This window comes from Capra hircus, chromosome 29, assembly GCF_001704415.2.
Source record: "Capra hircus breed San Clemente chromosome 29, ASM170441v1, whole genome shotgun sequence".
In the NCBI taxonomy this organism is placed as follows: Eukaryota; Metazoa; Chordata; class Mammalia; order Artiodactyla; family Bovidae; genus Capra; species Capra hircus.
The window spans coordinates 45,864,529-45,891,290 of record NC_030836.1 but is presented as its reverse complement, the minus strand read 5'-3'; the positions used below and the strand labels follow the sequence as shown (position 1 = coordinate 45,891,290).

The following is a 26,762-nucleotide window of genomic DNA, read 5'->3' as shown; positions in this document are numbered from 1 at the left end:
GACCAGCCCACAAGGGACAGTCCAGAGCAACAGGCCAGGCACCCCTTTTGGAGAGAGTGGAGTTGAGGATGGAGGGAAGTGAGGATTTGAATGAAGACAAAACATTTGCATTGGAGGGACCCAGAGGGACCCCAGTGCCCGTCACCCACACGGCCGTCTTCCCCCATCAGCTGGGCCAGGACGGTTGAAAGGACCTAAGGGCCAGGGCCCAGGCTGACAGCCCCACCGCCTCTGCGCCTGCTAACTCTGAGCCCTGTGGTCTTGGCCCAGCCTGTCCCAGGTCCCTTGGGCACAGTGACCTGACCGGGAGGCCGACTCGACTCTCTCGCAGGCGCCGCCTGGGGCCAGATGCCACCCTCGTGCCCAGATGTTTGACCCACGGTGGGAAAAGGCAGCTGCCTCCTGGTGAGGGGGTTCGGTGGGCACAGGGGTCGGGGGGAGTGCCCGAGACCCTGGTCCTGAAGGCCCCAGGCTCAGAGACCATCGGTGGAGGCCAACACGAGGCCCGAGGCAGAGCTGGCTGCTGCTCCCAATGGCAGAGGAGCAAACGAGACCTGGAGGCAGCGCCCCAGGCTCGTGACCTCCATGGGGCTCCAGAGGGGCAGGCTGGCACCGGCACCACCCCCCCAGGACCCTGAAGGGTGGGCAGAGGCACCAGGAGGGCGGCCTGCCCAGACCGGGGCGCGAGTCCAGGCCGAGGGAGGGACCATAAGGGCCCAGGCAGGCTCTGGCTTCATTGTCGGGCCTTCTCTGGGCCAGAGGGGGGCTTGGGGGCTTGCTGCGTGCGCCGACCTGTCAGCAGCTCTGCAGGGTCTCTGCTGGGCTGTGGGTCAGAGGAGAAGCAGAGGCTGACCGGCTTCGCTCTCTGCCTGCACCCAGCAGGTTGGGTGTGAATGGACCAGGCCTGGGATGGAGCCCGCGGGCCTCGGCCGAGCACAGCCAGCATCCAAGTGTGGGAGCTGAGCTCACAAGGCCTGCACAACCCCCAGCCTCGGAGCAAGGCCCCAGGCCGCCGTGGGCATGGCCACAGCGAGCAGCTGGCGGAGGAGTGCCTGTCGCCCGCCAGGCTGGTGAGTGCAGGGCTGGGCTTGGCTGGCTGCCAGATGCCCTGCTTCCCCCAGGGGCCAACCCCAGGTGCCTGGGGACGCAGAAGTCCCTCGGCATTCAGGCCAGAAGGGCCCAAGCCAGGCCCTTCCACAGATTTGCTGTGCATGGGGCTCCAGGGACCCTGAAGCAGATAGAAGGGTGCTCATCCTTGTGGATACAGGGTGGCAGGCCCCTGAAGCACACAGCACGCAGACTTCACGAGCTGCGAGCAGGGACGGGCAGTGGGGGCTGCTCCGGTGGGGTGGCTCGGCACCCCACTGACCCGGCTGTGGAAGCCTTCCTCCCAAACCCGGGGTGCTCATGGCAGTCGCCCCCCCACCCTGAGGGCCCGCAGGCTCTGCAGACCCTCTGACTGCAGGCTCCCGCCTGGCGACCCCAGAGAGCAGCCCTGCACTCCTGGCAGCGGGGCCGCTTCCCTTCCTGGCCACACACTCACCCACCCGCCGCTGGCCATGCTGAGGGCTCGGTGCGGTCCAGTGCCCCTCCACCCCTACACATGCCTGCACCCGTGTGAGAGGCACACAGGAGGGGAGCATTGGCAACCCCGGGGCAACACAACCACCAGAACTCTGCAGAAGGGGCCTGGGTACCCGGGACCCCACCCACCTTTCCGACCAATGTGAAGGGCTCACACTGTCTACTCGCTGCTGCTGGATGGGACACTCCTGTGCGCCCCTCCCCACCCCCCATGGCCCCTGTGTGTCTGCCCTCCAGCCGGGCCTGCAGCATAGCAGTGCCCAAGGTCTGGGTCCAGCATGGACCCGTCACGTCAGGCCGGCTGCCGTACCAGCTCCTGCGCTGGGCGGTTGCCCTGACCAGGGCCACCCCGCCCACCCTGGAACCTGCCGTCCTCCACCAGCTTCTGGCTGGGGAGACTCGCCGCCTGTGTGAGAGAAGCCTGGACTCCTGGCCTCTGGCGGCCACGCTCAGCCTCGGTCCGGGCTGTGGCCCTCGGCGGGCGTGCTTCCGAGCACACTTGTGTCAGCGCCCACGGCACCAAAGCCACCCCCCTGGTGGCTGCTGCAGCGTTTCTGCCTCTGCTGACTCGATCACTGGAACCAGGGGCCTCAGGCCTCAATCCTCCTAGCGCCACCCAAGGGCAGCAAGTGCCTGGCAACCGCTTTCTCCCAAATCTCACAGGGTCTTTCTAACTCCAAGCCTTTCTTCATTTATCTTTTCACTGATTTGAGTTGAGAAGGCATTGTATTTTACGAGCCACAGGTCTCAGAACGCCTGAGCTCTCCCCATTCCAGCTGAAGTTTGCCTCCTGCAGGGCCTCATCAAACGCAGTGAGCCGTGGCCGGTTCACTCTGCCCACATCTTGCTGGGCACCTCTCCCCCCACCGCCACGAGTTCGCTCTGTGCACTTTCTGCCAGCCAGGTTTCTACTGGAAACTCTTTACCAAAAAATTGCACTGTCCCATGACCTGTGTCTCTATCTTTCCACTTTTAGTAACACTCTCGTTACTAGACGTTACTCAGGTTTAGCAACACTCACGTTAGTAATCCCCCACCCCCAACCCGGCCACCAGTGCCCAATCCGCTACTGGAGCTTCATCTACATCTCAAGTTTCGTATGAGTCAGCTATTGCTATAGTGATGCTGTGTAACAAACAGTTCCCAAACTCAACAGCTTACAGTATAAGTGTACTGTCCCCGGGTGTGAGGGAGGCTAGGGCTTGGCCGTGCTCAGTGCTGCCAGGCTCAGGCCCCAAGCTGCACTGGGGCTGTTCCGTGGGTCTCATTGGAATCAGCCCCCTGCTGCCGGGCAGGCCCTTCTCTGGCAAAGGCCCCCCCCCCCAGCCACGCGGGGTCACCATCTCCACTCTTGTTGGAGAAGGCAGTGGCAGCCCACTCCACCACTGTTGCTACATCGCACTTAGGGGCCAGCCAGAGCTGACTGTGGCTGGAGTTGACGTGGGTGAGGCAGGCAAACACCCGCACCTGCTGCAGCCTGTGGCCAAAAGCAGGAGTTTCACTGGGAGGTGGGATGGAGGGCGTGTGACTATGGTCTAGGCTCCAGGGCTGATGCCCCTGACCCCTGCAGCAGGCCCTGGCCCAGGTCGATGACCTCCGACTGGTGAGCGTGCTGGAGATGTGTGTCAACACCCGTGAGAACAGCCTGGGGAGCTTCGGTGAGAGCCCCTCCCCACATACACCCACCACCATCCTGGCCAGGCTGCACTTGGAGGGCCTGCCTGCTCAGACCCTGCCCTGGTCATTGGACAGCCCCTCTGCATGGCCCGCCCCGCACACCTCTCTCCGGGGACTGAGGACAGAGACTCTGTGTCGGCGTCCTGTTCTCCGAGGCAGTCCGGACTCAGAGCCTCCCCCGGGGCCCTGGGGTCCCCTGCTCTAGAGCCCAGGGTGTGAGCCTATGGAGGCTGTGGCCTGGCTATGCCTGCAGGGCCCGGGGGCCAGTCGCGGGAGTGGCCTGGGGGCAAGACCCACGCATGGTGCGTGGACGCCAGCCGGGACCCCTCCCGCCAGAGCCCAGGGCTTCCACGGCCTCCTGTGTGGCCCTGCCCACTCAAGGCGCCCTGTACACCCTGGCCCGCCTCGTTCGAGCAGGGCCTCAGGGGTCAGCATGTGGCCCCAAGGCCGCCCTAGGCCTCAGCAGCCACAGGCAGCAGGGACCGGGGCACTGGTGCTGCCGAAGGGTGCCAGGGTGGCAGTGCCAGCGCTGACCTCTCCCCCTGTGCCCCACAGGGCTGCACCTGCCCAACCTCAGCCAGCTGAAGCTGAACGGCAGCTGCCTGGGCTCCCTGAGGTGAGTGCCCCGGTGGTCTCGGCCTGGGGTCCCCCGGCATCCCGCCGTCTCTAGCTCTAATCCCGCCTCCTGGTCCCGCTGAGGCTGACGCACTCTGCCTGGAGCCTGCGGGCTGGCTGGGGCTGGTCACTCCAGGTTGTGTGGTCCTCAGAAATGCCCACCGACCTTCGGCAAAGAAACCCCCACCCGCGAGGCTGGAGGGTGCATCACCATCCGGCTCCGGGATTTGGGACACTCCCACACCCCTCAGCACCAGCCGGGCCTCAGGCCCCACGTGACACACAGGAACATCCTGATAATTAGCTTAAACGTCACAGTGCAAAATGAAGGACAGAGTAAAATTTTTACTCACTTCGTCGGGCTGGAAAGGACGATGCTGAAGTAATATCAGAGTTTATTTGCATGTTTGAGCAAACGGAGTGTTTTATGCAGTTAGACAGCTGTCCTGAGGCAACAGGAGGCCAGCCGCAAATCTAGAAAGTTCTCCCGATGTTTTAAATGGGCTGTGAGTGTCCAGTTATTTTCAGGGGAGAAAATGAAGTAACTCATGAGCAACCACCTATTTATACTGCTGGTTATTCATATAAGGCTCCCCTCTGGCTCAGCTGGTAGAGAATCTGCCTGCAATACAGGAGACTTGGGTTCCATCCCTGGGTTGGGACAATCCCCTGGAGAAGGGAATGGCTACCCACTCCAGTATTCTGGCCTGGAGAGTCCCACGGACTTTATGAAGTCCACGCAGAGAGTCGGCCACGGCTCAGTGACTCTCACTTTCACTTCACCTTCAGCCAAATTGTGACGAAGACATCAATCCTGTAAGTTAGCAGAGAGAAAAAGTCATACTTCCTCCGTCATTAAGGCTCACACATTAGCTCAAAGAGCAACAAAAATATATAGAAAATCCATGAAGAATGGAACCTGTAAAGAGAAGTGGAAGATAGAAAATCAAATACGATGCACCATTCGTAACAAAGCAAAATACTTGATTTCAAGGAAAAAAAAAAAAGAAAAGAAAAATCAATTCCAGGAAAAATTGCGTCATAAATTTTATGTAAAAATGCCTCCTGTTCCTCGATAACAATAGTGCAAGATGGAAGAAATCTTTGTTATCAAATCCCGAAATGTGGCCAAAAGATGTCTGCACATCTCCGTGGTGTGACGGTGACTAACACCTGTGAGAGGGGCCTGATTCCGCATGACGGCCCCGTGGAGCGGCGTTACAGCTTAGCTGGCACCGGGGTGGCAAGACTGTAGAGCCTCAGTGGCGTTACGAGGCTGGGAGATGGCCTTTGTGTGGTGACTGTCACTCCATCCGAAGCTAAGGGAGAATTCGGCCCCTGAAAGTGTCCTGACATGAGGCCTGGCGGGGCCAACTTCTGGGCCAGCCAGCATCCAACACGCCCCTCCTTCGCCAGAACTGCTGGGTGGGGAATCCCAGTAACACAACTAACTTGGGGGCGATTACAGTAACCACAGGGATGCTCTTCACACCCCTTGACCACGAGTGTGTCCCCTTGTGCTGCCTTTTCAGGTGAGTCCTGCCCTCTCCTTGTCCGTATCTGTGGCTGGCTGTGTAGCCTGGGTGCCCTGGAGACTTTGCGACTCTCCACCCTGCCTCGCCTACTAACTCCAGCAGAAGCCCTTCATTCTGACTTTCTACCAGCTCTGGCTGGTGCTAGGGCAGTCTTTTAGGAGGTTCGTCCACCTCTTCCCCTGCAAGGTCTTGGAGACAGTCTTCTATTCTCTTCTATTCATCTGTGGGCCCACTTTTTACTTTTGGGTCTTTAATCCTTCTTATCTCCAGCTTGCCCCCACTCCTGGTGTGAGACCCAGCTCTGTTCTTCAGTGCCTGGTGGTCCCGTGTTCCCCAGGCCACATGGGCATGCTGGGGAGCTGAGAGCTCTGTCTTCATGGTGTGGCTCTGTGCTCCTGAGCGACAGGTGACCCTCATCTGAGCTTTCCTTTCTCCAAGCTGACCTAGCTGTTCCTGGACACTTATTCTTGCCTTTGAGTTTCACAGTCTCTTTGTTGAGTTTCACATGTCCTAATCCTTCTGGAGTTTTTTGGAGGGGAGGGGAGGATTTTTTAAAGTCACATGTCCAGTTAACGTTTGAGTTACATCCACCCATGACTCTGGGGTGGCTCTCCGTTCCTGCGCGCGTCTGTGTTTCTCGTAGGCTGTTTTTAACTGGAGCGTAATTGCTTCACAGGGCTGTTAGTTTCTGCTGTGCAACAACGTGGATCAGGTTTTTGTATACGCGTGCGTGCACGCTAAGTCACCTCAGTCGTGTCCCACTCTGTGCTCCCATGGACCGCAGCCCGCCAGGCTCCTCTGTCCGTGAGATTCTCCAGGCAAGAACACCGGAGCGGGCTGCCGTGCCTCCCTCCCAGGAAGCAAGCCTGTGTCTCCTGCGTGCAGCCCCTCTGCTGCAGGCAGATGCTCCACCACTGCGCCACCAGGGAAGGCCCTGTATACGCATCCCTCCCTTTTGAGTTGCCCACTGAAGGGATAAATGGTTTCTCACTGCTTAGGGCCAACTGGACACAGGTTTCTGTAACTTGCAGCTGAAAGCATTCCAACTGATAAACTTTAAAGAAAATGTTTAAAGGCTATTTCTGCCTCGTCAGAGCATCACAAACTAGGCAACTTGAACGGCAGAAACTGACTCAGGTCTGGGGGTCACGGGTCAAGGTGTGTCTCCTGAGGCAGAAGGAGAACCTGGCTTCCTCCTTGCTCCTGGGGGCTTGCTGGCCATCTTTGGCGTTCCTCACCCCAGTCCCTGCCTTCACCTCGAATAGCCTTCTTCTCCTAGTGTCGGGATCCAAATTTCCCCTTTTTTAAAGGACATCAGTCATACTGGATTAGGGCCCACTTCATCTCCACTAGGGAGAAGGCAATGGCAACCACTCCAGTACTCTTGCCTGCAAAATCCCATGGACAGAGGAGCCTGGTGGGCTGCAGTCCACGGGGTTGCTAAGAGTCGGACACAACTGAGCGACTTCACTTTCACTTTTCACTTTCATACACTGGAGAAGGAAATGGCAACCCATTCCAGTGCTCTTGCCTGGAGAATCCCAGGGACAGGGGAGCCTGGTGGGCTGCCCTCTGTGGGGTCGCGCAGAGTGGGACACGGCTGAAGTGACTCAGCAGCAGCAGCAGCACCTCGACTAGGGCCTGCCTGCAAAGGCAGGAGGCATTAGAGATGCGGGTTTGACCCCTTGGCCAGGAAAATCCCCTGGAGGAGGGTATGGTGCCCCAGTTCAGTGTTCTTGCCTGGAGAATCCCACGGACAGAGGAGCCCCCTGGCTGCAGTCCATGGGGTTGCAAAGAGTTGGACATCACTGAGGCAACTTAGCACGTGTGCACACGTCTCTACTAATGACATCTGCAGAGACCCAGTTTCCACGGCAAGGCACATTCTGAGGTCCTGAGGGTCAGGATTCAACACACGAATTTGCAGGGATGCACCTCATCCCACAGCAGGAAATGTGCCCTTCTGTGCCCATCGGTTGGGAAGAACAAGAAGGTTCCCAGCGTTCTTCCTGTGTTTCTTCGGCCAGAATTGTGTGACGTGTGCACTTTCTCACACTAGCCACTCTCCAGGGGATGGAACTGCGATTGCAGTGGGCTAACCAGGACCCCCACCTGAGCACCCCACTGCCACTTGGGACAGGGCAGGACACAAGCCTCCCCTGAAGGCTGGGCTCCCTGAAACCAGAACTGAATCGCTTCCCACATATTCATAGTGTTTTGATAAAATCATGGATGAGGCCCTGTCTCTGTGGTATCTTGTTTGGTCATTGCAAATTTAGAAAAACACTATGCTGATTTGGGATAGATTTTTCTTTTTTTTTCTTTTTTTTGGGGGGGATAGATTTTTCTAATCAATGAAGCAATTGATTTTCATAAGCGAGCCTATTACCTCTGGCAATACTGTGCCTTCGCTTTGTATTTAAACGTTATTGCCAAACTCTCCTGTTAGTCAGATAGTTTGTTAATTCAGTCGGGTTTCTACACTGATGGTCACATCGTCAGCAAGTTACGAGCACTGCCTTTCACTTTAACCTTCCCGCTTCTCTTTCTTGTCGTATGCTTTGGCCAGGACCTGCTAGCCAACATGATTTAAACAGTGGCAATAACAGCAGCAGGGGGTCCTTGGTTTGTTCCTGATCTTAACAGATATGTGTCTGGGTTCTCCTCCATCTGTTGACATGATCATAAAGTGATATTTCTCCTTTAGTCTGCTTGTGTACTGGATTCCACTGACAGATTTTGCAATTCATCCTTACACTCCTGCAGCAACACTACTTGATGAGCTATTTTTAAATCTGTAACATTACAATCTTTGCTCCACAATTTTCACATCTGTCTTTGTCGGCTACAGCCCGCTGATGGTCCAGTTGGTACTTCTCTGGTCCTGGAATCGAGGACTGACTCAGACCCACACTTTCACTGTTCTTTTCAATTGCCTGACTTTTCTTTAAAAAAAACTTCTGTATAAGAAACTATTGTAGAAGATGTTGACTATTCCATCATAGAATGTACTTTAAAACTGATCCAAATCTGGGGACGTGGCAGGGGCAGAGGGGAGGGAGGGGTGTCAGTGACGATTTAATTTCTTTAGCGGCTATTAGTGTACTTTCCTTTCCTTTTTTAAGAAGGTCTTCACCTATTTGGCTGCCGCGGGTGGCGCATGGGATCTTTGTTGCCTCGCATGGGATTTTTCGTTGCAGCGTGCTGGTTCTCTAGTTGGGGCGTGTGGGCTCAGTATTTGTGGTGTGTGGCCTTAGTTGCTGTGAAGCAGGTGGGACCTGAGTTTCTGGTGCAGGGGTTGAACCCTTGTCTCCTGCATTGCAAATTGGATTCTTAACCACTGGACTGCCAGGGAATGCCCTAGTTTTCTGTCTTTCGATGCCAGCTCTCTGGGTTTTCAAGGATATTGGTGTATAGCTGGTTCTAAATGGTCTTTTGCTATTTTAAATTGCTGCCGAGACCATAATTATTCCTCTTTCTAAGTCCGATACTTTAATTTGCATGGTCCCTCCCTTATCCTTGATCAGTCTTGCCAAAGGGTTGTCTGTAAGTTTTTAAAGAGTCAGCATTGGGCTCTGTTCATCTCCTCTGATTTTTCTAGTTATTACTAGTATTTTTCTAACATCTTCAACAACTTTAAAAATCGATAGCTCATTCATGGCTGCCGGGGCCTCCCTTGCTGTGTGCAGGCTTTCTCCAGTTGGCGTGAGCGGGGGCTGCTCTCTAGGTGTGTGTGCGGGCTTTCTCCAGTTGGCGTGAGCGGGGGCTACTGTCTACCCTCCCTTGCTGTGTGCGGGCTTTCTCCATTTGGCGTGAGCGGGGGCTGCTCTCTAGGTGTGTGTGCGGGCGTCCTCCGGTTGGCGTGAGCGGGGGCCGCTCTCTAGGTGTGCAGGCCTTGTCACTGCAGTGGCTTCGGGATGCCCGGCGCGGGCTCCTGGGCACGCGGGCCTCGGGAGATGCGGCCCGTGGCTGCAGGCTCAGTGGCTGCAGACAGTGCCGAGGGGCAGCAAGCTGTCCGGGGCCTCCAGGGAACGTTCTGAGAGGCGCAGAAGAACACGCGGCCTCTCTGTACCCTCAAAACAAAAACAGCACTCTACGGGAAAAGATGAGAGAACAGCTAAGGGCGCTTAGGAATTAAATGTGTGACGTTAACAGCAACGTGGGGAGACATGGGGACCTCCCAGAAAGCTGAGGAGAGGTGCAGGTTTGGAAACGGGAGAGAGAAGGGCTGATGACGAGGCCGCACGCCCGAGGCCGAGCTCCGGACGTGAGAGTAGGGGACGCTGGGAGAGAAGCACAGACGAGTGCGTCCCAGGAGCCGATGGGAGCCCTGGCCTGCCCGCCCACGGGGAGCGGCCACCACAGGGAGGTGGCACAGACCAGTCCCGGCAGGGAGGGGTGTTCCTGCAGGCACAGCTGGGCTGGGGAGGGGCCACAAGAAAGGCCTGGGGGGAGCGGGAGGGAGGGCCCCCGCTGGCCCCGCTGGGGAGGCCAGGTCCACCGCAGCAGCCGTCAAGCACAAGGGTGACCTGCAGCCAGGCCTGGGCCCTCCAGCGCCTGCAGCCAGGAGGGAAGGCAGGCGGCCGGGCGCTCTGGGGCTCCTCCTTGGCCTGGAGGCCACACAAGCCGGTCCCAGCGGCCCCCGCGTCTGGAGACAGCAGATGTGGGTGGCGGCGGGCACAAGGCAGGGCACAGAGCCTGGGCAGTCACCGACACAGCCCCCCGCCCCGGGCAGCACTGACTCCGCCCCGCCCTCTGCAGGGACCTGGGCACCTCTCTGGGCCGCCTGCAGGTGCTCTGGCTGGCCCGCTGCGGCCTGGCCGACCTGGATGGCATCAGCTCCTTTCCTGCCCTGAAGGTGGGCCTGCCCTGCCCTGTCGGGGGGAGGCGGGAGTGGACAGGGGGCAGGAGGCGGGGCAGCCCTGGCTGAGCACCCCTCCCCTGCCGGGCCCCCCAGGAGCTCTACGTCTCCTACAACAACATCTGGGACCTGAGCCCGCTGTGCCTGCTGGAGCAGCTGGAGGTGCTGGACCTAGAAGGCAACTGCGTGGAGGACCCGGGGCAGCTGCGTTACCTGCAGCTGTGCCCGCGGCTGGCCACGCTCACCCTGGAGGGCAACCCACTCTGCCTGCGGCCAGGCTCTGGCTCAACCCACCAGGTGCGTACCGCCGGGCGGGAGGCAATCTGTGTGCCAGCCCCTTGGCCGGCCGGGGAACCGCTTTGCCAGCCTGAACGGGCCAGATCGCAGCAGATCCCAGGGGACCCACCCAGGGCATGTCAGAGCCTCCTCACGGGAGCTCCTTCTCATATTGCTGGGGGCCTGGCGGCTGCCCCCACACCCCCCTGGGCCATGCACAACTGGACTCCAAAGGGCCACACATACCTGGGCCAGGCCCTGGCTCACGTGTGCTCCTGGGAGAGCTCTATGCACGCGCCATGCAGAGCGCAATCTCCACGTGGAGTCGGGTACGCACACCCTGTAGCCTGCAGGCCCCGTTCAGAGGTGCCCCTGTGCTGGGGGCCACACCACCTCGGCCAGAGCTCCCTCCACCCGCCCGGCTGCTTCTGCCCCCCACGGGGCTAAGCTCTGAACTCAGGGCAGCCCTGCAGGCCAGAGGGCAGCCCTGGACCCTGGCAGTGAGCCCGGAGAGTGTGATCATGAGTGGGCAACAGCCCAGGGTCCCAGCAGTCCCCGAGGTTCCAGAGTGACCCAGGCGGGCCAGGTCCCAGCAAATCCCGGCTCCCCTGCCCTGCCCACAGAGGGGCTGGAGGAACAGCTCAGGCCCAGGCTGGCCTGACTCAGGCCCGCCCCCACCCGCAGGTGCCCCAGGGCTACAACTACAGGGCAGAGGTCAGGAAGCTCATCCCCCAGCTGCAGGTCCTGGACGAGCTGCCCGCCGCGCACACGGGCCTGCTGGCCTCTCGGAAGCTGGACCAGGACTGGCTCCTGGTGAAGGAGGCCATCAAGGAAGGCTGCACCCTAGACAGCCTGCTCCCCAGGCCCGGTACACGCAGCCGCGCCCAGGGGCCTCGGGCTGGGGCCACCCCGCCCGCCCTGCGGACCACCCCTGATAGCCCCAGGAGGGGCCGCACCCCGGTCCCGCTCGGAGGCCGCCTCCTGCGTCCCTTCTCAGACCTGACCCTTTGTCCCCAGAGTCCTGCACACACACAATCCCAGGCCAGCACACCCTCCCTGGGAGCAGCCTTGGTGCAGGCCTCCCCCGCCATCCGCAGCGGGAAGGGAGAAACCTGCCACCCTGTGACTTGGGGCCTCAGGCACACTGACGCAGGGCGGTGGGCTCTGTGGATGGGGTTCAGCTGGGGGGACTCCTGGCTGACCAACTGGCGTGCGCCTTGGTGATCTCTGATTTTGACCCTTGGGCAGATCGAACCCACTGCTCCCCTGAGCTGTGCCTGCCTGAGACCCAGCCCCGGGCCCCCAGGCGCTGGCCTCTCTCCCTGCTGGTTCCTGGGGTGCCCCTGCCTGAAGGCCTCCTTCCCAAGGGCCCAGCCCCAGAGGATGACGCCAGCAACCTCACCCACGGTAGGTGACCCGCCTCAGTGTGAAGCTGGCCCTGAAGCCCTGAAGCCCCAAACCAGGCCCAGCCACTTCTTCTTCTCCAGGCGCCGGCCGGGTCCTCTGTGGGAATCCCACCAAAGGCCTGCGGGAGCATCAGCACCGGCGCCAGGTACAGCCTGCCCCCACGGCAGGCGGCACCCAGCCCCCAGCCCCAGCAGGCCGTGCCCTGAGCCAGCCCTCTCCCTTCTCAGGCTGGGGTGCACCCAGAGAAGCTGCCCTCTCCCAGGCCAGAAGAGCTGGCCCCCAGGGCCTCCGCCTCAAGGCCTGACCCTGCCGACGATCGCGACCTCCTGGCCTGGGCTGGGCTTCAGGCTTTGAGGGAGCTGCGCCTTCGGTGGGTGCCCCCTGCCCCACACCCCAGCCCTGCCACCCTATGTGCTCTGATTGGGGTAGGGGGGCGGGGCTTGTGGCTGGGACCTGCCTTGGCTGAGTGGTTCCCGGTCCCTGGGTGGCTGGAGGGTCAGGTCACGGGAGCCCAAGGCTGCCCCAAGTCACACTCCTCTGGGATCTGCTCCAAAGGAGGAGCAGGCTGCAACCTCCCCCGCCCACACCCCAGCCCCCTTCCCAGTAGGTGCCCAGAGTCCTGGGAGGAGAGGGCCACAGCCCCCTGGGGCCCACAGAGGGGCCCTGAAGAGCAAGAGGACAAGGCTGGGCCCAAGCCTCACCGCAGCCCCCTAAGCCTGGCCCCAGGTAGCCTGCCCCACAGAGCCAGCACCGCTGGGCTGAGGCGGGAGGGGCAAGGAGGGCCTCTCCTGGGGGTGGGGGCTGAAGTTCCCCTCCCCTGAGCCCAGGGGCCAGGCAGCCGGGTCAGCCGGCTGAAAGAGGGAGGGAGAGGGCAGGCCCTCCCGACAAGGGCAGTGCAGGGGCCCCGAACGAGAGTGAGTGGCCCGGGGAGGGGCCAGGGCCAACACGGGGCAGACCAGCAGAGGTTCCCCGGAGCATAGTGCAAGCCCAGCGAAGGGAGCAAGGCCCCCAGGTGGTGGGCAGGAGACCACGGTGGGGGGTGGCGGGTGGCAGCTACTGCCTTTCCTCTGCAGACAGGGCCTGTCCTGGGCTGGGACAGAACTAAGCCGGGCAAGACCCTCCCTCAGGGACACTGGCTCGAGGAACCGTGGCTGAGCGGAGCCAACGCAGGGGCTGTGAGGCAGAGAGAAGGGCCGCGGGGGGCTTCCTGGAGGAGAGGGTTGAGCCGACTTGCAGAAGAGCTGGGCAGGCAGGCCTAGGGAGGGGGCCTTTGTGAGCAGGGGCTGCAAGGTCGGCTGGATGACCCTGCGGAGAGGGGACTTTGGGGGGCACACCAAAGAAGCCAGGACAGAGCAGGGACAGGGCCGAAGCTCTGCACTCGCTGAGCTGCTGCTGTGCCTGGGGCAGGGGCTGGGGAAGGCAGGCCTGAGACAGCCAGGGCCCTCAGCACCTGGCTGAGCCCGCTGAGCTGAGGGCGGAGGAGAGGGGAGCGAGGGCAGGCAGCCAGCAGGAGTGGCTGGAGGCGCGCCAGCCAGTGAGGGACAGACAGGTGCTAGGACCTCCTACTCCAGTCAGGGTCCAGGTGGGCACTGGGTGACCACGCCCACCCAGCCTGCCTTCAGGTGGGTGCCAGGGCTTCGCTGCCTGGGGGAGGTTTGGGAACGACCCCGGGGCCACCTGCCTGTGAGCAGACACTACGGCCCTGCTGTGCAGCCTGGCCCCGGTGACCCCGGTGGCTCTGTCTGACCTGCTGTCTTTCCTCCTTTCCCAGAGTCTTCCAGGACCTCGGGGTACAACCTGATCCCCTGTCCCCCCAAGTCCTTCATGCCAGACCAGGGCCGCAACTCCTGGGGGTCCGCAGATCTACAGTTCCGGGGGCGTAGGCTCAGAACCCTGGGTAGTTTGGGGCCTGGCCTGGGTCAGGGGCTGGCTCCAGTGACTGCTCTGAGAGCCCAAGAATTGACCTCGGGCCCCAGTCCTCAAGCAGAGGGATGTCCAGGCCCAAAGCCAGCCCCAGACTCAGCAGCCAGACCCCCAGCCTCCGGTGCATGCCGCACCTGACACTCACCACCCCAGCCCGACCCCACCCTCGTGTACACCCCTACCCACTGCCAGGCCGGCCTGCCTAGTGGCCAAGGGCCCCAGGGCAATTGTGGAAGGCCCAGCGTGCACTCCGGCCTCACAGAATGCAGAGCGCCTGGGCAAGCATGCTTGGAGGGGAGAAGTGGGCCTGGTACAGGAGAGGACCCTCTTGGTGGAGGGAAGTCAGGAGCTGGGACCACCAAGGGGGGAAGAGGTTGAGCCCAGGAGAGAACGCACAAGTCCCCACCACTGGCCCAGCCGCCCACCTCTTCCATGAGGCCTGGCCTTCCCTGAGGAGCAGGCCTGAGAGAAAGCAGGTTGGGCCCTGGCCAAGGTGGCTGGAACGGGGCCCTGGCCAGCCCTTGGCCAGCCCACCAGGGCTCTAAGCCACCCTCGGGCTGCTGCGGTCCCAAGTAGAGGCACTTGCCGCCGGCCAACCCTGGTGGACCGGTGGGGTTCCCTGCGTGGGGATGGGACGACCAGCTCCCTCCTCCCGGAAACCAAAAGAATCACTTTCGACTCTCAGGTGTACAGAAGTGCGGTTTACTTGGTAGGCGGCGTTCAATAAATTATACAGCCGGCACCGTCTGCCTCCCGTGCTTTCTTCCTGCCCCACCGCCACAGTCGTGGAGACGTGGGGGCGCAGGTGCCGATACTGCCGCCAGGCCCGGCCCTACAGCGGCCAGCGAGTGTCCGCGGTGATGGGCGGGCAGCTGAGGAAGCGGAAGCCGAACCTGCTCTCAGCCGTGCTCTGCACCGACAGCGCCACCATGGGACAGCCACGGTCCACCCTCTTCCGGCACACCTGGCGGGGGGCGGAGCCCGAGAGGCCGCTGGATGGGAGGGGCGGGGCCTAGCGGAGGGGCGGGGCCGGAGGGTGGGAAGGGGTATGATGGAGGGGGGATTGGCGGAGGGGCCGGAGGGCGGGGCCCGGCGATGGGGCGGGGCCCGAGGGCAGGCGGGGCCTGGTGGGGGCGGGGCAGGGGCGTTGGTGGGGCGGGGCCGGGGGCGGGGCCGGGGCCGGAGGGCGGGGCGGGGCGGAGCACTCACCCGGATTTTCTGCTCCTTCCTACCCCGGCAGTCCTGGAGGCCCACCCCGACCTCTGCTGGGAAGAAGATGGGTGGGGTCGGCCGGGCGCCCCCTCCTTGCCGGCCGCCCCTCCTCCACGTTCCTCCCAGCTGTGCACTCACCGGGGATGGGGATGGCGGGCAAGAGCTCTGGGTGGGTCTGGGCCACGTCCTTGGGCCATACTGGCGCCTCCCGCTGGCGGAGGAGCTTGATGGTACTCAGGCGGGGCAATTGGACCCTTGGCCTGGCGAGGTAGGGAGGGGTCGTGAGAGACAGCCTGCCAGCGGGAAGGGGTGGTCCCGGGGCAGACGCGGCCTGGGGAGGTGGAAGACCTGAGGGGAGTCCAGAACGGGCGGAAGGGTGGGACCTGGGGAGGTGGGGGGCAGTCCCAGCAGGGAGTCTGGGGTCTTTGCCAGTCCGGGCTTGGGGAGGAAGCAGGCACCGAGGGACCCGCGGTCCCCACCCCGGCCTCCGGCGCCCAGCCCGAGCCTCCCGAACCCGACCCTTGCGCAGGGGTCGAGGCTGGGGCTGATGCTCCGCAAGGTCAGCTCCAGGCCGGGCCTCTGAGAGTGGGAAACAGTCGATGGACAAGTCGGTGTTGTCTGCGAAGATCCTGGACACTGGGGTCACGCAGTGTGGAGACTGGTGCTCGCTGAGGACCTAAGAGGCCGTGGGAAACACGGAAATCACCCCTACTCCACAAAGCCGCCCGTTCCCCCACCCGCGCTGGGACCCGATCTAACCTCGCCTTGGGGGTTCAGGAGGAGGGTCACGCAACTTCGGCTGGAGTAGAAGCGGACGGGCTCCTGGCCCAAGGAGGAGGGCTGCTGCCGCCTGGTACTGCAGGGCCCCTCACCCCACACCTGGGAAGAGCCAGGGGGCGGGGGGCACCGGGTGAAGGGCCGGCCGCTGGAGGGCTGGGCCTTGAGGGGCGGGGGGGAGCGGGGAGCGGGGCGCACCGTGACGTGGTGCCGCGGAGCCAGCAGGGTGCTGGGCGGGAAGCGGTACAGACACACGGGGAAGTCGAGCACCAGCTGCTGCAGCACGAAGCCGCCCAGGTCCACCGTCTCCTCCAGCGACTGGTTGAGGATGCGCACGAACCTCTGGCGGCGGCTAACCGCCATGATCTTCAGGCAGGAGCCCGTGGGGCTGGGGCTGGAGCGCAGGCAGGGGCGCTGTGCCAAGTCAGTGGGGTCCCTCCCGCCAAGGGTCCCTCTAGGAGACCCGACCCTGCAGTCCCAGCTGGGTCCCCTCCTCACCTTGGACAGCGCCTGGAATGCCAGAGATGGGAGTCCACCCCAGACTCAGGCTTCTGGCCATTCTCGCCCTGCTCGTCTGAGTGGGTGTTCTGGAGATGCACGGAGAGGCGGACTGCCTGGGAGGGGAACCCCAGTTTGGAGGGTCCAGGGTCCACTGAGGACATCTCCTGTGAGGCTGGACCCGGCCCGCAGTGCCCCGAAGGTCCACGTGGGAGAGGAGCAGCAGTAGGGATCAGGTCCGGGCAGGAGGGGTGGTGGGCCCCGGCCCCTGGGAGAAGCGGAGAGACACTGTGCAGTACTTGGCGGGGGCTGGGGTGGCAAGTGGGCTCGAGCCAGGGCACCGAGGCAGTGGCAGGAGCCCTCCGAGCCCGCCCTAACCCGGGGACAGGGCTGGGGGCCCCGCTGCCTCCAGCTGGGACTGGAAGCCAGGAGGTCGCTGCCTCCAGCTGGGAACCTGGAAGCCAGGAGGTTAGGGGGTGTCCTTCGGGGCTTGGGGCAGAGAGCACAGTCCTGCAGGTGTGGGAAGGGGAAGAAACCAGGGGAGACCGCCCCGCTCCACCTTCAGATGTTGCCTGACCGTCCCTGCAGAGGCTCTGTGCCTGCGCCTCCACCTGCTTGGCAGTGCGGCCAGGCACTGGGGGATGGTCCCTTGTGACTTTATGCACGCGATTATGCGCCGCCAGCTGGCTGTTGCTGGACTCGGAGTCGGCACCCCCGGAGCTGCTGGTGCCCGCCAAGGGCAGGGAGCTCCACTCGACACTCTTGAGATTGTGCTCCTGGTGCCTACAGCACAGCTCTGAGCTCCACTGGTCAGGCGGTGAGGCTGCTGGGAGCTGCGGGGTCCGGGCGTGCCTGCAGGTCATGACCAACTTGCTGCCCAGACCTCTGGCTCCTGGACACCAGCTCTGCCCCCTTCTGACCTCCATCAGATGGGGGCAGGGCCCACCAAGTTGTGGCCCCAGCCCCTAGGACCCCACCTGGGCAAAGGGCTCATGGGTAGACAGAGATGGCCCCAGAACGATTTCCCTTCATCCCTGACTACAAGCTGCAGGTCAGAGAACTGACGCTTGGAAGGTTTAGATGACCTGTCCATGGACACTAAAGGATGGAACCTGGACTTTGGTTCGTCCCAGCCAAGGCAGGCCCTCCCCTCTTCTCCCTCCCCCCTGAGGGGTCCCCATCCAGGGCAATTACTTTTGATCTGAGTTGGACTCGAGGTTGCTGAAGAGGTTGGGGTACCGGTGGGCAATGCTGTTCCAGTCCACATCCTCCAGCCGGAAACCCTGGCCAGGGAGCAACAGGCAGGTGACCTGACCCTCCTGCAGGACTGCAGGTCCAAGAACATACCTGGAGGGCCTCATTTACCTCCCCAGCAGCGGGGGCCTGATCGTTCTCAGAGAAGTCACTGAGGTCCATCAGGGTCTCTGCGGTCACCACCTGCAAAGGGGACAGGAGACCAGCAGGCAGGGGCTGGGGGTGGGGAGCACACCCCTCTGCCCAAGGCCACTCTGCCCTCCAGCCTCCCCACACCTGAGGCACACGCTTGCTAAGAGCCAGGTGGGAGGGACCACAGGCTTGGTTGCTCGTCCCTGGTCCAGGAGGCAGGCCTCCAGGGAGGCCAAGGCCCCTGAGTGGAAGCACCAGTCTGAAGGGGACAGCCAGCCGACCAAGGAGGGTGGGCTGGGGGGCCGCCCATAGCCAGGCTTACCTCCACACTGCCCGTGGAAGACCGCAGCACGCGGCCCACCCAGGAGGAGCGGGCCAGCTGCAGGAGGCAGGACTTCTGGAAGGCCTGCAGCTCAGCCTCCAGCTGCTGCAGTGCGTCCCCGGTCTGCTGCAGCCGCTCCTCCAGGAGCTGCTTCTCCTGCTCAGACGGGTCAGCAGTGGGTGGGGCCTTCCACCGACCCGACCCCAGCCTGCCCCACCCTGGCTTGGGCCTCATCCCCCACCCCACCCCCTTCCCTGATCCCTCTTGCCCTTCACCAGCTGGGCCTTTTCCTTCTGTGCTTTCAACTCCAAAGTCAGCTTTTGGACCTGGTTTTGCAGGAACTTCTCCTGACTTCTTGAGCTCCTGGGGGAGGGGTAGTCTCAGCAGCCCCACCTCTGGGTCCGCAGCCTCTTCACTCATTAGGGTGCCCAGGCCAGGCAGGCGGGTCAGGCCCTGAAGAGGTCTGGGTTGGAGGCCGGGTCTAGGCTGGGTTCAACACCCATCAACATGCTTGGGGGCTAGGGTCTGGGTGGTTCACAGTGTATTAACTTCTTTAGGGTTAGGGCGGAGAAGACAATGGCACCCCACTCCAGTACTCTTGCCCGGAAAATCCCCCATAGACGGAGGAGCCTGGTAGGCTGCAGTCCATGGGGTCACTAAGAGTCGGACATGATTGAAGCGACTTAGCAGCAGCAGCAGCAAGGTTAGGGCAGGGGATCAGAGCCAGGTAAGGACTGGGGACAGAGGCGTAGGTCAGGGTCAGGGCTGGGGTCAGGCTTGGTAGCTGACGTCGGAATCAGACATAAACCCCAGGCTAGGGCCGGGCCAGGGATTGACTGGGTGGGGGACCAGTGCACACCACTGACCTCTCGGCTGGAAGCCCAGCCACCTCCTGCAGGATGTGGCGGCGCCGGGCTGCACGCTGATTCTGGACGGCCCACCGCAGGGCCTGGATCTCCAACTCCCTCTGCCCCCAGAGCAGCCGCAGGGCGCGGGGGTCCAGGGACTCCAAGGCCGGCCTGAAACACCAGCCCCCCTCGCTGCTCGGTCAGGCCCTACTGTCTGGCTGGCCTGACCTGAGCCGCCAACCACACCCCTCCCTCCTTACTGCAGGCTGATGGAGGAGATCATCCTGGTGGAGCTGGGCGTGGCGTTCTGAGGGTGTGTGGGAGCTACTGGGTCTGCAGCGGCGCCTGCTGGAGGCCCCACATGGCCACTCACTGGTTCTCGGTCCACCAGGGATGGGAGAGCCTCTTCCTCAGCATCTTCAGCCTCCTGACAAGACTTGGGGGCCATTCTTGATGTCGCTGGGGGCGCTGGGAGGAGGGGTGGTAGGGCTGCACCGGGCCTGCCCTGCACCCTGCAGGGCTCTCCTTACACAGTCACCCTCGTGTATGCCGGCCCCAGACGGCACTGCGGGGTCACGGGGTGCCACTCTCCAAGAAGGGGTGTGCGTGTGTGTATGTGAGTGTGCATGTGTGTCTGCCCCACTGAATGGCACACTACCCGTCACCTGAGTGTCTACACCTGCGCGTTTCTGAGCGGGCCAAGGCCGCAGGCCACCCCCAGCCCTGGCATAACGTCGGTGGGTGCTCGGCCGTTCCCTGTCCTCTCTTCCCTGTCACCCTTGCCTCCAGGACCTGGGCGCCTGTTCCCCCAGCCTAGAGCACGGGCCCCCAAAGGTGCTGGTCCTTCACTGGTGCAGGCTCTGTCCCCTCAGAGCCAGGGTCCTCCCCAACACTCACCTGAGGCCTGAGGTCCAAGCAAGCCTGGGGAGAGAAAGGCTCTACAGGGTTGCCATGGACACCAGCAGCCAGAGGGGAGGGGCTGTTTGTTACCAGGAGCCTCCAGGGAGACCCAGACCAGGGCCCCAGGTGAACCCTGGCCCCGTCCTTGGCTAGCCTGAAGGCGAAGCTGTGAGGGGCTCACCGACAGCCCAGCTAACCTCAGCAGACCCAGGGGACACAGAGTGACCCACAGGGCCTGCCACCATCACCCGCTCAGCTCAACGGCCCCAGCCAGCCCTGGGGAGGCTCCCGCGGGCCCTCCCTGGCTGCCCACGGCCGTCGGCGGGTGCTGGGGGCACTGCTGCTCTGAGCGTGCCCACAGGGCAGACGGCCGGCTCTGCTGAGCACGTGACCTCACTGGGGCCCAGCCATCCGGGGAAAGGGGGGGGAGAGCCCTGGGGGCCTGGGAGAGCGGCTTGCTGCGCGCTGGCCAGCAGCGGGCCCCCGTCCATGCCTCCCCCTGCCCGTCTGCCTTACTGACTGCTGTGCCTTTGCCTAACCCCCAGTACAGAAGCCTCCCTCCCGGCGCTCACCCACAGCACTAGGGCCACCGTAGGGAGCCTTGGGACACATACAATGCCAACAGCGGCATCTAACTGAACACAGCGCTCCAGAGACTAGCAAGGAGAGGCGAGCAGGCCTTCTTAAGCGAACACTGCAAAGAAATAGTGGAAAATGGTAGAATGGGAAAGATCAGAGATCTCTTCAAGAAAGCAGGAGATACCAGGGGAACATTTCATGTGAAGACGGTCGTGATAAATGAGAGAAATAGTAAGGACCTAACAGAAGCAGAAGAGATTAAGAAGAGGTGGCAAGAAAACACAGACGTACTACACAAAAAAAGGTCTTAATGACCTGGATACCCACAACGGTGTGATCACTCACCTAGAGCCAGACATCCTGGAGTGTGAAGTCAAGTGGGCCTTAGGAAGCATCACTACAAACAAAGCTAGTGGAGGTGATGGAATTCCAGCTGAGCTATTTAAAAAGTTTAAAAGATGATGCTGTTAAAGTGGTGTACTCATTCTGCTAGCAAATTTGGAAAACTCAGCAGTGGCCACAGAACTAGAAAAGGTCAGTTTTCATTCCAATCCCAAAGAAGGGAAATTGCAGAAAATCTTCAAACTACCACACAATTGCACTCATCTCACATGCTAGCAAGGTCATCCTCAAAATTCTTCAAGCCAGGCTTCAATAGTATGTGAATTGAAAACTGATGTTCAAGCTGGATTTAGAAAAGGCAGAGGAACCAGGGATCAAATCACCAATATCCATTGGATCATTGCTGGATCATAGAGAATTCCAGAAAAACATTTACTTCTGCTTCATTGACTATGCTAAAGCATTTCACTGTGTGGATCACAAAAAAACTGCGGAAAATTCCTCAAGAGATGGGAATACCAGACCACCTTACCTGTCTCCTGAGAAATCTGTATGCAGGTCAAGAAGCAACAGCTAGAACCGGACATGGAATAATGGGCTGGTTCCAAATTGGGAAAGGAGTACGTCAAGGCTGTATATTGTCACCCTGCTTATTTAACTTCTATGCAGAGCACATCATGCGAAATGCTGGGCTGGAGAAATCACAAGCTGGAATCAAAATTGCTGGGAGAAATCTCAACAACCTCAGATATGCATTGGAGAAGGCAATGGCACCCCACTCCAGTACTCTTGCCTGGTAAGTCCCATGGATGGAGGAGCCTGGTAGGCTGCAGTCCACGGGGTCTCGAAGAGTCGGACACGACTGAGCGACTTCACTTTCACTTTTAGTTTTCATGCATTGGAGAAGGAAATGGCAACCCACTCCAGTGTTCTTGCCTGGAGAATCCCAGGGACGGAGGAGCCTGGTAGGTTGCCGTCTATGGGGCTGCACAGAGTCGGACACGACTGAAGCGACTTAGCAGCAGCAGGAGCAGATATACAGATGATACGGCTCTAATGGCAGAAAGCAAAGACAAATTAAAGAGCCTCCTCATAGAGTGAAAGAGGAGAGTGAACATGCTGCTTTGGAGCTCAACATTCAAAAAAACTAAAATCATGGCATCCAGTCCCATCACTTCATGGCAAATAGAAGGGGGAAAATGTAGAAGCAGTGACAGATTTCATTTTCTTGAGCTCCCAAATCACTGCAGATGGTGACAGCAGCCATGAAATTAAAAGACACTTGCTCCTTGGAAGAAAAGCTATGACCAACCTGGACAGCATATTAAAAAGCAGAGACAGTACTTTGCCAACAAACGTCCATCTAGTCAGTTATGGTTTTCCCATCAGTCATGTATGGATGTGAGAGTTGGACTATAGAGAAAGCTGAGCGCTGGAGAATTGATGCTTTTGAACTGTGGTGTTGGAGAAGACTCTTGAGAGTTCCTTGGACTGCAAGGAGATCCAACCAGTCAATCCTAAAGGAAATCGCTCCTGAATGTTCATTGGAAGGACTGATGCTGAAGCTGAAGCTCCAATACTTTGGCTACCTGATGGGAAGAGTTGACTCATTGGAAAGAACCTGATGCTGGGAAAGACTGAGGGCAGGAGAAGTGGATGACAGAAGATGAGATGGCAGGATGGCATCACCGACTCAATGGACATGAATTTTAGCAAGCTCTGGGAGTTGGTGCGGGACAGGGAGGCCTGGTGTGCTGCAGTCCATGGGGTCGCAAAGTCGGACACGACAGAGCGACTGAACTGAACGGAACTGATGGTTTTTCCAGTAGTTATGTGTGGATGTAAGAGTTGGACCATGAAGAATGCTGAGACCCTTCAGCTGACCAGAAGAATTGATGCTTTCAAATTTTTGTGCTAGAGAAGAAAGTATATTAATCCTGAATATTCCCTGGAAAGACTGATGCTCAAGCTGAAGTTCCAATACTTTGGCCACCTGATGCGAAGAACTGACTCACTGGAAAAGGCCCTGGTTCTGAGACAAATTGAAAGCAAAAGGACAAGGGGGTGACAGAGGGTGAGGTGGTTGGATGGCATCACCAACTCTATGGACATGAATTTGAACAAAGTTGGGGGAATAGTGGAGGACAGAGGAGCCTGGCACACTACAGTCTATGGGGTCACAAAGAGTCAGTCGGATACGGCTTAGGGGCTGAAACAATAACAAATGGTTCCCTTGCCCCTGGACCTGGACAAAAGTGAGCCCCAGACCTGACCCATAAGACCATGCCCTCTACTTTCTGCTCCACTCCCACCCACCTTCATTCCCTCAGCATGCATTCATTCAGACTTTCAGCTTTTGCTCCTGCAGGGCTTGGGGTGGGCGGGAGGGAGAAACCCCCGCTCTGGGCCAGTCTGACTTGGGCAGTGCAGGTTCCAGACGTCCTTGCTGCTGATCCACACAGACAGCACTGAGAGGATGAGGGACGCCTGCTGCCGCGCCGGCCTGGGGTCTCCGGGCAGAACAGCAGGACTCGCCTGGCGGAGGAGTGTGTTTACAGCTCGGACCAGCCTTGGGCCCCACTGAGCCTCAGACAAAGAGCCCAAGGCCTTTGTCCCAGGCAACCTCTTGGCGGCCCCCTCCCCCATCAGGATTGTCAGTCTGGCAGCAGCCGGAGAGGACCAGCGGCCAACCAGCTCCACTCCCTCTCGCCTTGAGCCCCCCGACTCCCGCGCGTCCCATCGCGCCCCAGGCGAGGGGAGGGGCGGTGTGAGCCCCGCTGCCCTCCTGGGTGCAAGCCAGGCTCGAGGGGTCCCGGGCCGTCGCCCCCTCCCTTAGGCGGGAGACTCATCAGACGGGACGGCTTCTGCGAAAGTCAGCCAGGACACGCGGCCAGGCACCTGCCCCATGCGCCGCCTGCGCCGCGGAAGGCAGCGCTCTTCCGCGCGGTGAGCGGGTTCGGGGCGCGAGTGGACCCGGGCGCTCTCGGCCCCCCGGGGCAACCGAGCCCCGCCCACACCTGGGCGCCGCCGGGGGCGGGGCGGGCGGGGAGCCAATGGGGAGGCCCAGGGGAGAGGCTCTGCGTAGGTGGCTAATGGGCGTAGGCACGGAGTGGGCGGGACGCGCGGTGCAGCCAATGGGGGCTCGAGGGGCGGGGCGCGCGGGCGGCGAGCCAATGGGGCGGCGGGCCGGGGCGCTCCCGCGGCGCTGGAGGCGGCAGGTTGCGGCGGCGCCCGGAGCCTGGCAGCAGCCAGTCTGCGTCCGGATTCCGGAGGCCGGTTAGCGTCCAGGTGAGCCGCGCCGAGTTCCGGGGCGTTCGCGGCGCAGGGCGCGGCCCTGGACTGCGACTCCGACAGAGTGGCGCGAGCCGGGCCGGCGAGGGGGCCGCGCCGCACCTGCACCCGCTGCGAGCTGGGACCGCGGCCTCGCCGCGAGCGCGGGGCCGCGCGGTAGCAGGGAGGGGCCGCCCGCGCCTGGTGCGGCGGGTCTCCGGTGCCGAGGGCTGCGCGCAGACGCCCCGCGGGAGGGGCTGTGCCCTTCAAGCCGGGTGGCCCGGTCTGGTTAATGATTTGCTTGGTTCCGGGAGTGGGGCCGGCCGAGAGCAGGCTGGGAAGTGGGGCAGCCTCCGAGCGCTGCGGGAGGGCCCTCTGGTTCCCTCTGGGGGGTGGGGGGGGCACTGGCCTTTGCTGCCCCACCCCCAGGAATGTGCGGCCTCCGTGTGGGGCTGCGCACCAGATGCCGAGGGGCAGCAGTCCCGAGCCAGTTCCGGGGTGCGGGGCAGGCCTGAGGAGGAAGAGCCGGTCAAGCTGAGTTGGGGCCAGGCGGGGCCTGACCCCGTGGCCCTCGCCCTCGCTGCAGGACAGGCATGCTCTCAGGACTGGCGGCCATGGAGCTGAAGGTGTGGGTGGACGGCATCCAGCGCGTGGTCTGCGGGGTTTCAGAGCAGACCACCTGTCAAGAAGTGGTCATTGCACTAGCCCAAGCCATAGGTGAGTTCCTGAGCACAGATCGGCCCAGCAGGTGCGCTTGCGGTGGGTCCTGGCCTCCGGGCCCCATCTGGACCCCAGGAGGGTGGGGCTGCTGCTGGTTCCTCTTGCCCTCCCCCAGCTGCTCCAGCCAGATGGACTGAAGGTAAGGGATGTGGGCTGACTGACCCCTCTCCCCGACTCCAGGCCAGACGGGCCGCTTTGTGCTCGTGCAGCGCCTCAGAGAGAAGGAGCGGCAGCTGCTACCCCAGGAATGTCCTGTGGGCGCCCAAGCGACCTGCGGACAGTTTGCCAGCGATGTCCAGTTTGTCCTGAGGCGGACGGGACCCAGCCTCGCTGGGAGGCCCTCCTCAGACAGTTGCCCTCCCCCTGAGCGCTGCCCTATCCGAGCCAGCCTTCCCCCAAAGCCTCGACCAGCACTGGACCGTGAGCCCTGCAAACCACTGACCTTCAGCCTGGGGTGCTCTGGGCAGGCCCCCGGCCCTGTGCCACCCGAGCCTCTGGCTCCAGTAGTGCCTGTGCCAGGCTGCTGTGCAGACCTGCAGGGTCTGGAGCAAAGGGTGCGCAGGAACGCAGCGGAGCTGGGCCAGGAGGCCTTCTGGGAGCAGGAGCTGCGGCGGGAGCAGGCCCGGGAGCGTGAGGCACAGGCCCGCCTGCAGGCGCTGAGCGCAGCTACAGCTGAGCACGCGGCTAGACTGCAGGCCCTGGACGCCCAGGCCCGTGCCCTGGAGGCCGAGTTACATCTGGCTGCAGAGGCCCCTAGGCCCTCCTCACCCACAGCGTCTGTGGCTGAACGCCTGCGCCAGGACCTGGCCACCCAGGAGCGGCAAAGCGTGGAGGTGCAGGGCAGTCTCGCCCTGGTGGGCCGGGCTCTGGAGGCTGCCGAACACGCCCTGCAGGTGAGCCTGTATCCCCAGCGCAGGGGGGGTGGGGGAGTGGGCGTCGGTCTCAAAATCAGAGTCAGAGCCTGAGGGTCCCGTGTGCCCCAGGCCCAGGCCCAGGAGCTGGAGGAGCTGAACCGGGAGCTGCGTCAATGCAACCTCCAGCAGTTCATCCAGCAGACGGGCGCTGCGCTGCCCCCACCCCCACGGCCGGACGGGGGCCCCCCTGGCACTCAGGTCAGAGCGGTTCTGGAGGAGGCCAGGTCGGTGGGGGGCCCGCCCAGCCCCAAGCTGACTTGCGTTTCCCATAGGATCTTCTGCCTCCAACCAGAGAAGAGCCTCTCACGGGAGGCCCCCGGAGTCCGGCCTTTGTGTCCAGCCTGAGCCCAGAGAGTATGTCTGTCTCCCCCCTCTGGATGGGATGAGGTCCTCCAGTGACCCCCTTCAGCCCTCTCAAGTCTGTGTCCTCCCCACAGTTGCCCCCATGAGGCAGAACTCCTTGAGGTAGCAGCTCTCACCTCAGAGTGGACGTCTGCAGACAAGGTTAGCCTAGCCTGGATGACAGAGGCGAGCCCGTGGTCACAGAGGACTCCTTCCCCCGTGCAGTGGGAAGCCCTGGAACCTGGAGCCTGAGACGGGACACCTTGGAGCCCTAGGCCTGCTGCAGGGGGCACGGGAGGGCTGAAGACTCTTGCCCTAGTCCTTGTCGAATCTGCCAACACCCTGCAGAAGCTAGGGGCATGGCCAGCCCTGAGATCATATCCCCCAAAGGCCACAGCTCTTTGTTGGGGACAGGAGGTGCACAGACCCTGTGTTCAACCTATGGGTATGTGCTTGCATGTGGGAGGTATCTTTGCCCACATCCGTGTGTACACTGGGTCCCTACCCCGACATTAAAACCTCAATAAACGGTCTCCCATGGCTTAAGCGTGTCTTGAGACTGCACTGGGCAGGGTCTGCAGGGTCTCTGAGTAGCCGCTGAGCTGCCGGGGGCTAGCCACAGTTAAGGGTCCCGAAACGGAAGTCTCCCAGGGACCCCTGGTTATTTAATCCAAAGCTGGAGCTGTATCCACCCACCCTTGGGGAGTGGCCTCTCCTTGTTGGGGGCAGGGTAGCTTCTCTCCTTGGCAGCCTGGGGTCGGATGGTCTGGGAGG

General features: G+C 61.7%; 3 protein-coding genes across 5 annotated transcripts; 2 read left to right on the top strand and 1 right to left on the bottom strand.

The window, feature by feature from the left end:
• Positions 842-14,485, top strand: LRRC56 (leucine rich repeat containing 56). The gene is made up of 10 exons (XM_018042761.1): positions 842-1,070; positions 3,155-3,242; positions 3,817-3,877; positions 10,173-10,269; positions 10,369-10,569; positions 11,233-11,508; positions 11,730-11,955; positions 12,036-12,100; positions 12,183-12,718; positions 13,704-14,485. The coding sequence occupies exons 1-10, from the start codon at positions 894-896 to the stop codon at positions 14,014-14,016; spliced, it is 2,040 nt and encodes a 679-aa protein (XP_017898250.1). The 5' UTR covers positions 842-893; the 3' UTR covers positions 14,017-14,485.
• Positions 14,565-20,766, bottom strand: LMNTD2 (lamin tail domain containing 2). Of its 3 annotated transcripts, XM_018043025.1 has the most exons (15): positions 20,746-20,766; positions 20,394-20,515; positions 19,182-19,389; positions 18,940-19,092; positions 18,400-18,436; positions 18,074-18,229; positions 17,731-17,802; positions 17,560-17,648; positions 16,366-17,217; positions 16,066-16,261; positions 15,850-15,969; positions 15,570-15,766; positions 15,229-15,350; positions 15,088-15,140; positions 14,565-14,842 (listed from the first exon to the last, which is right to left on the bottom strand). In XM_018043025.1, exons 1-15 carry the CDS (start codon positions 20,757-20,759, stop codon positions 14,711-14,713), a joined length of 2,523 nt encoding a protein of 840 aa, XP_017898514.1. In that variant the 5' UTR covers positions 20,760-20,766; the 3' UTR covers positions 14,565-14,710. The 3 variants fall into 3 exon arrangements, with proteins under 3 accessions (XP_017898514.1, XP_017898515.1, XP_017898513.1); XM_018043026.1 differs by having other exon boundaries at positions 15,229-15,766; positions 18,349-18,436; XM_018043024.1 differs by having other exon boundaries at positions 15,229-15,766.
• Positions 23,931-26,534, top strand: RASSF7 (Ras association domain family member 7). The gene is made up of 6 exons (XM_018043035.1): positions 23,931-24,030; positions 24,599-24,729; positions 24,913-25,625; positions 25,716-25,844; positions 25,919-26,000; positions 26,084-26,534. Exons 2-6 carry the CDS (start codon positions 24,606-24,608, stop codon positions 26,113-26,115), a joined length of 1,080 nt encoding a protein of 359 aa, XP_017898524.1. The 5' UTR covers positions 23,931-24,030; positions 24,599-24,605; the 3' UTR covers positions 26,116-26,534.

Bases quoted from the DNA above. Each gene is read 5' to 3' on its own strand.
- LRRC56 (XM_018042761.1), top strand. From the start codon at position 894: ATGGACCAGGCCTGGGATGGAGCCCGCGGGCCTCGGCCGAGCACAGCC. The intron at 1,071-3,154 runs GTGAGTGCAGGG...TGACCCCTGCAG, and splicing joins GCCTGTCGCCCGCCAGGCTG to CAGGCCCTGGCCCAGGTCGA. The intron at 3,243-3,816 runs GTGAGAGCCCCT...TGTGCCCCACAG, and splicing joins GAACAGCCTGGGGAGCTTCG to GGCTGCACCTGCCCAACCTC.
- LMNTD2 (XM_018043026.1), bottom strand. The intron at 19,390-20,393 runs GTGAGCGCCGGG...CCCTCCTCCCAG, and splicing joins CGGTGGCCCTAGTGCTGTGG to CGCCCCCAGCGACATCAAGA. The intron at 15,767-15,849 runs GTTAGATCGGGT...ACGGCCTCTTAG, and splicing joins TCCTGAACCCCCAAGGCGAG to GTCCTCAGCGAGCACCAGTC.
- RASSF7 (XM_018043035.1), top strand. From the start codon at position 24,606: ATGCTCTCAGGACTGGCGGCCATGGAGCTGAAGGTGTGGGTGGACGGC. The intron at 25,626-25,715 runs GTGAGCCTGTAT...CGTGTGCCCCAG, and splicing joins CTGCCGAACACGCCCTGCAG to GCCCAGGCCCAGGAGCTGGA. The intron at 26,001-26,083 runs GTATGTCTGTCT...TCCTCCCCACAG, and splicing joins GTCCAGCCTGAGCCCAGAGA to TTGCCCCCATGAGGCAGAAC.